This window comes from Andrographis paniculata, unplaced genomic scaffold (genome assembly GCF_009805555.1).
Source record: "Andrographis paniculata isolate CXL003 unplaced genomic scaffold, ASM980555v1 Contig38END, whole genome shotgun sequence".
NCBI lineage: Eukaryota > Viridiplantae > Streptophyta > Magnoliopsida > Lamiales > Acanthaceae > Andrographis > Andrographis paniculata.
Genome location: NW_026137571.1, coordinates 2408971 through 2422713, shown reverse-complemented (window position 1 = coordinate 2422713; position 13743 = coordinate 2408971). Strand labels below are relative to the sequence as shown.

Here is a 13743-nt window from a genome sequence, read left to right as displayed (position 1 = left end):
GTCTACACAAAGGATCACATATGCTGTCTTCAACTACAGATATTTAGCGGTTTTTGAGAAAAAAAAAAGAACACTTGAAGAGTGTGCTGCTGGTGTTGGACTCGGTTCAAGCTCACCTTTATTAACATAAATTCAAATCAGGCTCTGGTTGAATTAACCTTACGTTTTAGCTTGCATTTACTTGGGTGGTTATGGTTGTGTTAATAGTAGGTTAAGGATTGATTTTTCCATAAATGGGTTAAGCCTGTTGCTTAGTTCCTTCAACAAATTAGCATGTCATCTTTGTCAATTCTAATCTATACAGTTATCCTCCCATTTCAAATCATGCAGGCAAATGTCCTGCCATTTTGGTGCTGCTTCTACTTTCACAATTTTACCTTTTGTTTAAGCCATGTGCAATCTATGTCTATTCTTCGTCCATGTTTCCTTTCCTTCTGCGCATTCTGCTGGCAGGAAAGTGCAATCTGGCAACTAGGGGACGGGGTGCTCGGGTTTTCCTGTCAAATCCCCTCACACAGACAAACCCTGAAAACACATTATAGTATGAATTAGATTGTGTTAGTATATATACTAGAAACAATGTTAGTAACTAAAAGTTGTATTATGTGAAAACAAGGTCTTATCAGTGCCATTCCAGCTATTGTTAGCTTGTCAACTCAATGTTTGGCTTTGGGAATTCCTAATATTGGATTAAAGCAAAAGTATTGTGCTCACTATGTTATGTTTTCTTTAATGTCTGCTCTGCAAGCTGCCTAAATTAATCTACTGGCTGTGCATGAGTATGTCTGCATACTACTTTTGTCAATAGGCATCTAGCTATGGTTTGGATAAAAATATGGCTAAGCAGGATTAAGTGATAGCCAGAAAAGGAATGTAACTTCACGAATGCTCTGAAAGGATATACTTGCTTAATTGTAGTTTTCATTGATAGCATAAGTCATACTTGAGACAGTAAAAAAAAGATATAAATATGTATAAATGCATCCCCCTATGCATACTTATATGCATACATAATTTTATATACTTATTAACAACAAAAGTTATACTTGGGCTTTTTACCTAATTTACTGTCCTTTATTGTACTAATACAATTGATAGTCAATTATCCTGCCCAACAATATTTGTGAAAACATAGATAACTGCACATATTTCAATGGAGGTGAAAGAACAAGGAAAAATTGAATAGGAGAATAGAAGAAAAACTGCTATAGATTTATATATTTCTTGTGCATATGCAGAAGCATTTGATCCTTATGCATCACAGAATAAATGATAGCCAGAAATGTAATCTAGAATGGTTAGATATGAAAAGTTTCCCCACCTATTACAACTCTGAGCTAAGTGGTGCTGGTTAAGAGATTTTTCTTAAGTTCCAATTTTCATTTAATCTGTATGAATCCCTTACAAGAAGTCCTCAGGAAATGTTATGTTAGTGTTCAGTTATATGTTCTTTGATTGCTTTCTTTGTGTTTATAAGATTGCTGATATATGTGCGAAAATGGAATTCATCCCAGATGATAAACCATTTACTTATTTTATGGGGAATCTTTTATTTGCTTTGTCACAGACAATTGTTAGTGGTAGCAATCAAAAAGGAACAATCATTAATCATGCTTACCTCTCCAAAAGCAGTATTGAATCCCTTCTGTGGACAGCCCTGATAAATATACAGAATGATTAATTATAGGTTATGAAAAGAAAAGAAAGCTGTGAAAATTGCATATTGCCTTGTTACCTTTAAAAATGGTTGGTATTGATGTTCCAAAGAACACTGTTCTCCTTGGAAGGCTCCATAACCATGCTCTTGGAACATCCAATGGCAGTAGGCTGCTTTCATGGTCAGAAAATACCTGCAGATGGATGAAATATCTTTCCCTGTTACCTTTAGATTAAAAAATATCAATTTATGACTGTCTAATGCACTTATATGGCTCTGTTTACAAAGAAATGAAAAGAAAAGAGAAAACATGGTTAATGATTACCTCATTCACTTGAAAATATGTGCCATTTAATGGAAAGCTACCTCTCATGGCTGTCCTGCATGGTATCTATTATAGATATATAGTCATGTTAGAATTGATAATAAGGCCTCAAAAACTTAAAGAGTGTGTTAGTTACAAAAATATTGCTTCTTTCTGTTAACAAAACATTTGGACTACACAAATAATATTCATACCAGAAGAGTGCCCCTAACAGTTTGAGAGTTTGCCTCTCTTATGCTGTTGCATGATGAACATGTCTCATCAGTGCAGAGTGTATCCAGCCCTTGGGAGCTGCATTGCCTCTCTGGTGGTTCAATCGAGTCCACTGTTTCACCTGAGATAGAACATTTGGTTGAACTACTTATTCTTTCCCTAACTTTGTGTTATGCCAGTATGCAATCTTTTCCTTTAAAGTGTCTAATATACAAGAGTGGTTTAATCGTTTGATCCTGTAGAATAAATGATGGAAGTCTTATCAATCGTTCTAGGATCTGTGATTCATACCTGGTGTCCATATGGCAAGCAAGTAAGGGCAAGGATCATCAGGTTCTCTCTTATCCATCTGCAAATTAAAAGCAATAGTTAATCTGGGAGGTAGCCTCTTTGCAAAGGGTGAATTTGTTTGCTAACAGAGCAGCACTAACCTTTTCTAATAGAGGGTGTGAATCTGGAAGTTCATAGCTGTGCCAAGACAACAATGATTATAATAAGATGCTAAACTAACATTAAGAAAAATAAAAAAAATAAAAACTTGCCACCTTCCTAAAGCAGATATTACTTGTAGTTTAGTTTGTCTGAGATTATGAAAACTGTAATTTCAGTGCAAGATTTCTACTGAAGATAATGATTATGTTCATAATGCATCCTTTTTGTTAACCTCTGTGGTGGCTATAGTGTGTGACTTCTCTACTGATTGGAATTATACGTACACTCTGTGCTCTGTTCTGAGTCTGTTGGCATTTTTAAGTCTAGGCTCAGGAAGTGAAGCTGCATCTGAAGTCAAAGCTACTAATGCTTTTGATGTATCACCCACATGCACTCCTGAGTTTTGCTGCATAATCTCCTGCAAGTTGTGAGTGAACTCTTCTATGTTGAGTTGGATAGTAGGAATCTCATCAAGTTCTTCATTGAAAGCACTCTCAATTGTGCCTTCCACATCTTGTTCGTAGACTGGTTCTGGTGTTGCTGGAACTTCAATAATAGGCTCTGGTGTTGCTGGTTCTTCAATGATGGGTTGAGCAGCTCCATATTTAAAATCCATTTGAATAGCTTGAAGTGTTGGCAAGTGCAATGTATTCATACATTCAGTTGGATTGTGATAACCTGTTCTATTTTCAGTTGAACTGATTACACGTTTTTCTTCTGGTGCTGGGAGGGCAAGCCGTGAGCTGCAAAATCATTCGACTCAATTATTAAGGAAAACAACTTATGGTGTGTTAAAGTTGTGACTTTTACGAGCCTTTAATTTTAGTCTAGTTTCCTATGCTTATCCACAAGTATATTTCTCATCCATTTCCTAAGAGTAAATAGACAAGTAAATCTAGTTCTTAGTTTCTCAGAAATAAGATCTTCATATGCCTATCCTTCTGGGCTATTGAATTATATATATATTGGATCCTTTAGGAAAAGATGTCTAATGTTAATATTATTCTAGGGGTAATAAAACAGAGAAATTCTCAAGAGCAATATGTACATACCTTGCAAATGCACTTGCAAAGTGTCTACATTCTCCTCTCATTGGACAGGCGTTGCAATTAGGTCTACTCTTTGTGCAAAATACCTGACAGAACAACTCAAGTTTTTTAATTATTTTAGTAACTTCTATAACTAAGGACCTTAAAGCTAATAAATATGCGTACCTTTCCGAAAGTGATCATTTGATAGTGCAGCTCATATCTACAATAAGATCATCACAATCATTTAGGTAATTCTGTACATTTTGCATTAAAAACTAATGCGAAAGAGAAAGTTATTTACAGTGTTCCTTGGTTAAGCTTGCAGAGCCTAGGCCATAGATATTTCTGAATGGACTCTAATACAGGGTACCTGCACAAAGGAGCAGCACAAATCATCCTCTGTCTGGTGCTGGATTGCATTGAAAAGGCATCTGAATGTAATGTGAAAGGAAGTACTCACATCTCTAGTAGATGAAGTTGAAGTGACTCAGGCAGTGGCTGAAGGGGTACCCAGCCTAACCTTACTGCTATACGGCCAACATTGGTATCAACCTTTTTGAATTTTGCAAATTGTGAGTATGTTCTCTTCTATTTAAAGTAATGTATTGTTATTGCTTTCACTTACTGGGAAGGCAACATGATGAAGTGTCAAAAGTCGCACGCACTCCACACTTTTCAAGCCCAAACCCTTTATGCTCAAAAGATACTCCCTGCAATCAATAGCACATAAATGCTTTATGTTCTCTGAATTTGTAGACATTAGTTAGGGGTGTAAGGTTACTTTGCTTGGTCTGGTGGTACATCCCTAAGCCATTCCAGGTCAATGCTTCCATGGTCTCTAACAAGGCGGTTGAGGAAGTTCTGCAAAAGTGTTTCAATTTGTCAAACTGGTTGTGAGAGCTTTATATTTGACCATAACGAGTATATGGTTTAGAAATTTAAATATAAAAGGTTTGATGCTTATTATCTGCAACGTCACATGCAAACCTTGATTCTTTGAGCCAGCATATTGTTCATTCCTCTTTCTTTGATTGTCTGTGCAATATCATTAACATCTGCACATCTTACAGCATCCCAGTCCACTGAGTCCATTGTTCTGTCTGTCCTCATTCTTTCTCCAGCAACTGTGAGTGCCTCGTTTCTCAAACGGTTCCATTCAACTTGTTTCTCTTTCGTTTTCTTGGTTCTTCCTCTTTTTGCTTTCGGTCCATTAACAGTCTTGCCGGGATGGTCATCCTGGTTTTTATTGTCTGAGTTAACATCCTTGTGTTCTGAAATTTTAGCATTATCAAGATTGGTATTATAACCTCCAACATCTGTCATATTTTGTTGAAAAATTGGAACTTCTGAGTCCTGTTTTCTGAAATTGTTTCCTTGAAATAAACCTTGTTCAGGTTCTTGGCCTGTTAGATCTATCTCAACTTGGTTGTTTTTTCTTGATGAAGCGTTTGAACTCGAAAACTTTGGCCCCTCAAAGAAACAATCAGCTGTGATCTTCTGAGACATCTGTGATGCGGATTCTGTAGAAAGCCTAATATTTTCAGATGCACAAAGTTTTATCACACTGGAACTTTCCAACAATGTACTAGTTTTTTGGGACACATTATCTTGTGATGATTTCCCTCCTAAATTTGGTGTTCGGAACAAAATGGATTTATCCAAGCGGTCCCAATTCTGAAAGTTAAGGGGTAATCTTTCTGATTCCCCTTGCCAATCTTCCTCTCCTTCATAAACACCATTTAGTATGGAGTCAGCTCTCTGTAATAGCTTTCCAAAAGAAATTGAGCTGGTGAACCTATTCGATTCAGCCTCAGATATATGTTCTTCTGAGATGCTGCTCACTGAGCAACAATCACTTCGTCCAGTAGTTTGTTTACTTGTAGTATAGGTTGATTTCAGAGAAGAAAATGTGTCTACTATGTCTCTTCCTTCCTCAATGGAACTTCCTGACTTGTTTGCAACCGTTTCATTGTACATAAAAGGACCACATTTGGAGCTTTCTGTTGATGGGCCTCTTAAGCTGTCGTTTATGACAGATTCAAAGGAATTAAACCCATCTACTTGTCTCATATTGTCATAGTCCAGAAGCGAGTCTGTATCTTCTACATAGACTGTCTGATTTAAGATTTCTTTGTTTTGCTCAGAGGTAACACCTCCTGGTTCCATATCGTGCACCTGAGGTTCTTTGATCTTAGAACCCAGTTGATCTTCATGCATAACTGAAGGGTGGCTTTTTGAGTCCACATACACTGACTGATTTAAAACCTCTTTCTTTGAGCTTGATGCCCCTCCTGGATCCACATCCCATACCTCAGCTTGTCTGAACAGAGAACCTAGTTTCTCCTCGGGCAAATTTGAAGGGTAGGTCTTTGAATCGACTGGGTATTGTGCAACAAGTGACATGAAAGCAGAGCTGCAAGAATTGCCTACTCTATTATAAATGTTCCTGATGAATGACTCAAAAACTACGCAAAGAATTACAGTATAGCTTAAACTTAGGTAGTTAAACCAACCTGGAAAGATGATCTGAAACATTCTGAGTGAGGAAAACACCTACCACAGAGTCAACGACCGATCCCTTCCATGGAGAAAAGTGCCTGTCTCCTGTGAAGAAAAAGAGAACAATTGTAGATACGGAAATAATCTTTAATGTAATTAACAGATGCAATGCTAGATGCTATAAAACACTTCAATGGGCATAATTCTTGGCAGCAGTTTCCCCTGTATTTTATTCTTGTCTATTCTATTGCATCATAATTGTTAATGCGTATAGATTTTTTGAGTCATCTTCCTGTGAGTTTTTAATCTAATGCTACCTGTGGTTTGGACATGCAGTAAAAAGTGTACTAATAACCTGCATATGCAGTGAATTGTACACACCATTCCAAATAATAACTATTAATTATCCATGCTTTCTATGTGTAAGAAGAGCCAGTGAGAACTCAATGCATTTGCACACAGGCTATCAATTTGATGGACAGAAATACCTTGTACAAGCCGCATGCGCGCAATGAACGAGTCTGCTCTTCCATTGAATACTCTTCGTTCCTCTTCCCACCTTTTTGTATTTTCATCATCTGTCCCATCAATGCCTTCACTGTTTATATTTTCTAACAAAAGCTTCCACACTCGAGTTGTCTCATCATCTAGGTCAACTTTGGGCTTTGGTTGCCTTCTTCTGACTTCATCAAATGAACCATCATGAGGGACAATAGCTCCATATCTTTGGTATGGAACAAGAGCATGCTTTTCTTGATAATGAGTGCGGTTCTCTGTGAAAATATTGTGATTTTGTGATAACCATTGGATGCTCTCTGCATTTAGATCTAATCGGTTAAGTTGTGCCATAATTGAGTCAGCTGATGGCATGCATTTCCATGTTAGTGCCAGTGAGGGTCCTGCATTTAATTTTCCATGAAAGTTAGAAATACATTGATTCAACGACGTTGCTTTCATCATATTAAGTTGGTTGCTGATTACCTCTTACTAGTGTTGAAAGCTGTTGGTGGCCGTACTGCATTATTGAATTGACACGCATGCTTTTTGAACGCTTCTTTTTCATGATTGTTGAGCAGATGCCCGCTACATTGAGTTCCATGCATCTTTTTGGTTCATGTATGTTGTCAAGACCTCGTTGATTTCTGGATTTGACTTCTGCCCGGGCTAGAGGTGCTGGCAGTTTATGAAATTTAAGCAGTGAAGATAGATCCCGAAGTTGCTTACGGCCTCTAGATCTTGGTTTTCTAATTCTCTCTGGAGGTCCCCAAAATAATTGCTTATCAACAACTTGCCCTCCATTCTGTGTATAATTGCTTGTGTGAGCCGTTGAAGTGAACTCATTTGTACCAGAATCTCTTGGAGTGTGTACTTCAAGCTTTGCGCGATTACATTCTGTAGATGCCTTGTACTGCAAGCTGGAAATCACCATATTGTGTCTCTTGGTCCTCCTTTTCTTACAAGTTGGTGGAAGATACAATGCATTATGTGAAGACAGAGGAAGGTAGATCTGTAAGGATTTTTTATCAGTTCCAGTCCTGAATTTGTTGCAAACTTCTGCTTCGGCAGTTGCAGTGCTCTTTTGGCTTTCTAGAGTCGAGTATGTGCTGCTGCTGATAAGATCATTCTTACGTTTCCTATGCACGTCAGAATTCATTCTGATTCGAACAATATCAACCTCTTTATCATGTGTCTCCTCAGAGAAAACTATTTGACATTTATCTCTGGTAACAATTTTATCTGCGACTGCGCTGTACTTAAGTGGATAAATATTCTTAGAAGGTGAGGGCTTGACATCGAAACCTTGCTCAGAAACTTCATGTACTGGATTCACATAGAAATCGGGTTGATGAGCTGTATCCACATTTACTATTGATTGATCTATTGTATCGCAATTCTCTGCTGGTGATCCTCCATTCCGATTTGCAGGTGCGCAGCGCATTGAGTTTCCATCTTTCTCTAGGCTCTCCAAGTTGAAATTTAAAGATCTTCTGCAGGAACTTCGAGTATACCGCGATGGTCCCGGGGAAGCTATTCCAGTGGTTCCATTGTCCCTACTACCTTCTGGTATGTTGATTCCTTTTTGATCTTCTAAAACATTGTTGACGCCTTTCCTTCGGACATACTTCCTCTTGACTCTAGTTGAATCTTGTGAAACATTAGATTTCCCGGCACTCGATTTGGGAGTCCTTTTACCCTTTCCTTCAATTACCACCTTAGGCCTATGCTTTTTCCTCCTTGTCTTCTGCTGTGGAGCTTTGATGAAATCTATGTCATCCTTTCCGCTCTTGTCAGGCTTGTTATTCTCCTGCGGTTCTGTGGATGCCGCCGCACTCATTAGATTGTTTACCATCTGAGTTTTTTCTCTCCTCCCGCGCCTGCTCCTGGTGATTTTATTTTCTTGTTGATCTTTTCCGGCACATACCTCATCTGGACTAAAATCCTGCCTAATTGACATAAGGTACCCTTCTTGATTATTCTTATTTGGTGTTATGGGTTCGAATCGGGACAATTTACTCTTGCTTGATGCTGCATCCGGAATATCTGTAACTGTAGGCAGCGAATTAAGATCAATGGCTGGCCTTGAAGAAGGCACTGAATTTCCACCTGCCATGGAAATACATGATGTTCAAAATGTACACTACCATGATTTATATTTTACTACATTATTGCATTTTCGAATGTTTAAGGATTGTACTAACCTGTAAAGACATCTGGAATGATGATACCTGTTGTTTCTGCTGGTAAAGTCTCTTGTTCTTGCAGCGAGGGATGGCCGAAACTCGTCATCATTGTCGTCGGGTGAAAATGCATTGCAGAAGTGGTGGCTGTAGCAGCACCTGCTTGTGCTAAAGCCAGGAGATGTCCAAAAGACACATCCTCCCCAGCAAAAATGGAACTGGCCACCATTTTTGCTTGCCAATTGCTGGGATCTCCACTCACATCCTCAACAAGATGTCCTGAATTGAAACATTCACCTGGTAATAACGTTCTTGATTCAGACAAATTTGTGCATCTGTATGATTCTCCCCAATTCCCCTGAACAAGAAGATGATTGTTTTTTTCTTCCCAATTTGTGCCCATCAGCTGCTGGTTTGTTGAATTTGGCTTTGCAGGCGTAGCCGGAGCCCAAGAACAACCACTCTGGTGGCCTTCCATTTTCAGAGCTGTGCTGTACTGTGGTGGTAACTAACTAATTATCCCTCTCCCTCTCTCCAATTTTCTGAAATTGTCATAGAAACCCTCATTTAGTTTTGTTTATTTATTTATTTAGTTTTACAGAAAATTTTTACTTGAATTGAATTTAGAGACAAGTAAAGAAGCAGATAAGCACCTACATTTCTTACCCCTGAAAATCATTTCAAGCAATTCCAGCTGATGGATCTCCAATTAAAACCAGAATTTTTATTCTTTTTTGTGCTTTCCTGTCCTGAGAAACTAAACTGTCCACCGATTTTCAGCTGCCACTTTTCTTGATGCAGGATTGGAGTATGAAAATTGGTGAGAGGTAATAGGAAGGAGAAAAATAAAAAAAATAAAAAAAATCTTATCTTGAGAAATCCCTTCCCATGGCTAGGAAAGTATGAATTCTGCTAAAACCAAACCTAGAAATCCATGAAGAATCTGGTTTGAATTAGAGTGAGATTGAGATTGAGATTGGGATGCGACTAAACCTAAGATTATTGATTTCTGGTGAAGCTCTGAAGGCCAAAGTACTGAAACTGAAAGCAGAGCATCATTTTCATGAAGAGAGAGAAACAAACAAGCATAAAAGGGCCAGGAATCCTATTCTCTCTCTCTCTCTCTCTCTCTCTCTCTCTCTCTCTCTCTCTCTCCATATATATATATTCATTCATAAGGTGACTTGACTCCGTTTGCTAATCCATCCAGGACCAGTGGTAATCTCTTCAGTCAAGGTGCTATTCTCTCATTCTATTTCTATTATTATAATTAATAACAATAATAATAATATTATTATTATTGTTATTATTATAGAAAATTACACACATTTTATCTTTGTTTCTAATCGTATTTATTTTATTATAATTGTGCCTATTATTTTATTTACTACCGTCTTTATTTGATAGTACTATGTATAGTGGAAAGTGAGAAGAATGAAAAAGCGTGAGTAAAAAGTGGTGTGAATGTGTGGGCCCAGTCACGGTTAGAGAGGTTAACGATTAAATGGCATTGACGGCGTTTGTACTCCGTTAAAGCGGTGGGGGTGTCATCAGCAATTTGACTGTTAGTCGAAATAAGGTACGTATGTCCAGCGTTTCTAGTTTACTAAAAATGATCAAACGACAAAACCAAATTACGAAATAAATCAGAAATATAAAATGAAATATTGTATGTAATATTTTATGAAAAAATAAATTATTTCATTTTAATTGAGATTTCTTTTTTAAAAAAATAAAAATTCTGTTTACTTTAACTGATATTTTTTTTTTAGTAAAATTTATCTAAATTAAAACATATTTTACAAATATAAATCAATTTAATTAATTATATTATATATAAAATTATATATGGTATAGATCCATTCAAAATACCTATATTTCTATGTCTTTTCAATAAATATATTTTTATCTGTATTTAAAATTTATTTCTTTTATAAAATTGGTTTATATTAATTATAAATAAATAATTGTATTTTTCTATTTACTTGTATTATATAAAATTTATTCGCTACAAAATAATATTTATATTCCATATATTTTTTTTATTGCTATATAAGTTTTAAAATATTTAAAAATATATTTTTAAAATTTTAATCATATATATCAAATTTATTTTAAAATTATCAATATTATTAATCATATAAAAAATAATAAAATAATATTATAAATTATTACTATTATTATTATTTATTAAATATTATTACCTTGTATCACTAATCAGAAAAATAATTGTTTTTAATACAGAGAAGTATTTTATAATAACATGAATTGTATTCCCACTATTTCATTTGAATAGTCTCATTTTAGTGTTGTTTTGAGATAATTTATTTCTATTTTTTTAGTGCATTTTTGGTAAATTTTCATATGAATATAATAGCTTGTAAATTAGATTTAACAAGATAAATTATACTAGACGAACTATCTATTACATACTTTTGAACTCATGACCCATCTCACACCACTAAATTATTCCTTACTGGACTTAAATAATTTATTTGTTTATTTTTATATGTGATCTCTATTCAATTGTCAATTTATTACTTTTACTTCTAATTATCAAAATATCATCTCGCATTCAATATCAATTTATCTGTCTATTTTTTCTATGTAAATTTAAAATAGTAGTATTATATACTTCCTCCTTCCACAAATTAATGTCCTACTACTTTTCTATTTGGGACCTCCAACCACTATTGTCTTTTTTTTTTTTAAACACAAATTTTACATTTCTATCATTCATTTATTACTTTTAATCTCTACCATAGGTCAAATTTGTTAATTTATAACAAAAAGACAATCACCTAAAAAACTGTGCAAATATATTTTAGGACAATAAAAATTGGACGGAGAGAGTAGTATATAATAGGAAGATGAATGTGTAATTTTACTCCTAAGGGTATTTTTATATATAGTTAACTTTGTTACAATAACCAAGGGCTTCTTTTTGGAGGAATTAGAGCGATAAAAATTCTTAATTCGTATTAAATGCAGTGCTTAGATTTTTGACAGTGAAGAAATTGGAGAAGAAAAAAAAATGCTAAAGATTTAAATAAATTGTAGGAAATAAAAGAAATAATAAATTTCATTGAGATGTTGAATATGAGTTTTTTACAATAATTACAATATCTATTTATAAAATCTAAACGATATGTGCGAATTAACGCAACTCTCATATCTTTGATACATAAATAAATACAAGTTAAATTATATTTTAGCTTCCTAAATTTAGAAATCAACTTTCTAAAATAGATATGATAAAATAAAATAAATATAATATAAAATCAGTTGGGGCGTCTCTACTTCCGTAAAACACGCCTTAGTTTTTGTAAATATACATGAAAATATATTCAACTTTCTGATAAAATAAAATAAAATAAAATAAATATTCCCTCCGTCCCTTATCTATGTATCTATTTGTTTTTTATACGGAGTTTTAGAAATATTAGTATTATATTGAGATGCGGTATGAATAAAATAGAAAATACTAAAATAATCTTATTAGTATTGTATGATATAAACGTAATGACGTTTGTGTAATATATTGTAAGTTGTAAGAATATTTTTAATATCAGTAGAAAGTACAGTTACTATGGGACGAATGAAAATAGAAAATGGATAGATTGTTAAGGGACGAAGGGAGTATAATATTTTATCATGGTTGGGGCGCATCTGCTTCGCCCCTACCTTTGTATATCATATCTGAAGATAAGCTCAGACATTTGTAAAATAAATCTGGCACACTGCCTTCAGAAAAATAAATCTAACAGGGCTGCAGTATCTAAAATATATCTGGCAGTGTCCCGCCTTTTGAAAAATAAATCTGGCAGCGTCCCGCCTTTCGAAAAATAAATATGATAACGCCCGAACTATCTAAAATTTATTTGCCGGCGCTCCATCTTCAGGAAAATAAATTTGACAGCGCCCGAACTATCTAAAATTTATTTGGCGGCACCCCACCTTCAGGAAAATAAATTTAACAGCACCAGATTATCTAAAATATATCTGGCAGCGCCCACCTTCTTAAAACATGCCCGGACCTTTGTAAATATTTTTTATTACGCCTGGACCTCCTGAAATACACACATCCTTCTGCAATCATCTGACACTACCTGCACAGCTATCCCGGCGCCGTGCCTTCTATCCCGACAGTTTCTCATCAGCTTGGACAACTTTCGCATCAGTGGAGACGACGTTTGCATTAATCCAGGCGACTCATGCAATATCCCGGACAAATTCTACAGTAGTCCGAGTGATATTTGCATTAGTTCAAACGACTTTTGCATTAGTCTGGCATTTGTCTGGGCACCACGTATTAGGTTTGGACGCCTTATCTAGGCTTATTACGTTCCGGTGGTTTCAGTTGCTCATCACGTCTGTGGTCTTGCATTGACAATAAGTTTATGTTAAGTTGTGCTAATCTATAATTAATTTTAAGTTTGATTCTAAAGTTTTGTTTTATTATTATTATTATTATTATTTTAATTTACTACAAATTTCTTTTAAAAAACTATTGGGAGGAGGGAGTACACATAAATTGTGTACGTATGCCCTATATTTTGAATTAAAGTTTTTATTTTTAATAAAGATAAAAAATTTCAACTACAAAACTAATACTTCCTTCGTCCCACCTATCATGTTTATATTGTCGTTTCTGTCTGTTCCGTATCTCATGTCATTTTTTTTTTTCTTTTTGAAAAATGATTATATACCTTAATCTCATTTTAAATTTTTTAATTTAATTTTTTTAAAATTTTAATTAAACTAATTAATCATTTTAATTTTAATCTATAGTTATTTATATTGTAAAATAATTATTTTCACTAATATATTCTTAATTATCTACTAATTATACTTATCATAAATTTTCATTCATATTTACAATAACCCGGACCTACAATGTGAAAAAGA

The 13743-nt window shown here is 34.9% G+C and overlaps 1 protein-coding gene across 1 annotated transcript; it reads right to left on the bottom strand.

Annotated features, from left to right (window-relative positions):
* Nucleotides 1–156: 156 nt before the first annotated feature.
* LOC127250864 (transcriptional activator DEMETER-like) lies at nt 157–9931 on the bottom strand. Its single transcript, XM_051274301.1, has 20 exons — nt 9502–9931; nt 8857–9377; nt 7139–8761; nt 6646–7056; nt 6172–6262; nt 4646–6071; nt 4440–4519; nt 4284–4368; nt 4119–4210; nt 3960–4028; nt 3842–3878; nt 3680–3762; nt 2912–3370; nt 2627–2663; nt 2487–2544; nt 2177–2316; nt 1983–2048; nt 1736–1850; nt 1619–1657; nt 157–525 (listed from the first exon to the last, which is right to left on the bottom strand). The coding sequence occupies exons 2-20, from the start codon at nt 9311–9313 to the stop codon at nt 407–409; spliced, it is 5487 nt and encodes a 1828-aa protein (XP_051130258.1). The 5' UTR covers nt 9314–9377; nt 9502–9931; the 3' UTR covers nt 157–406.
* Nucleotides 9932–13743: the final 3812 nt, after the last annotated feature.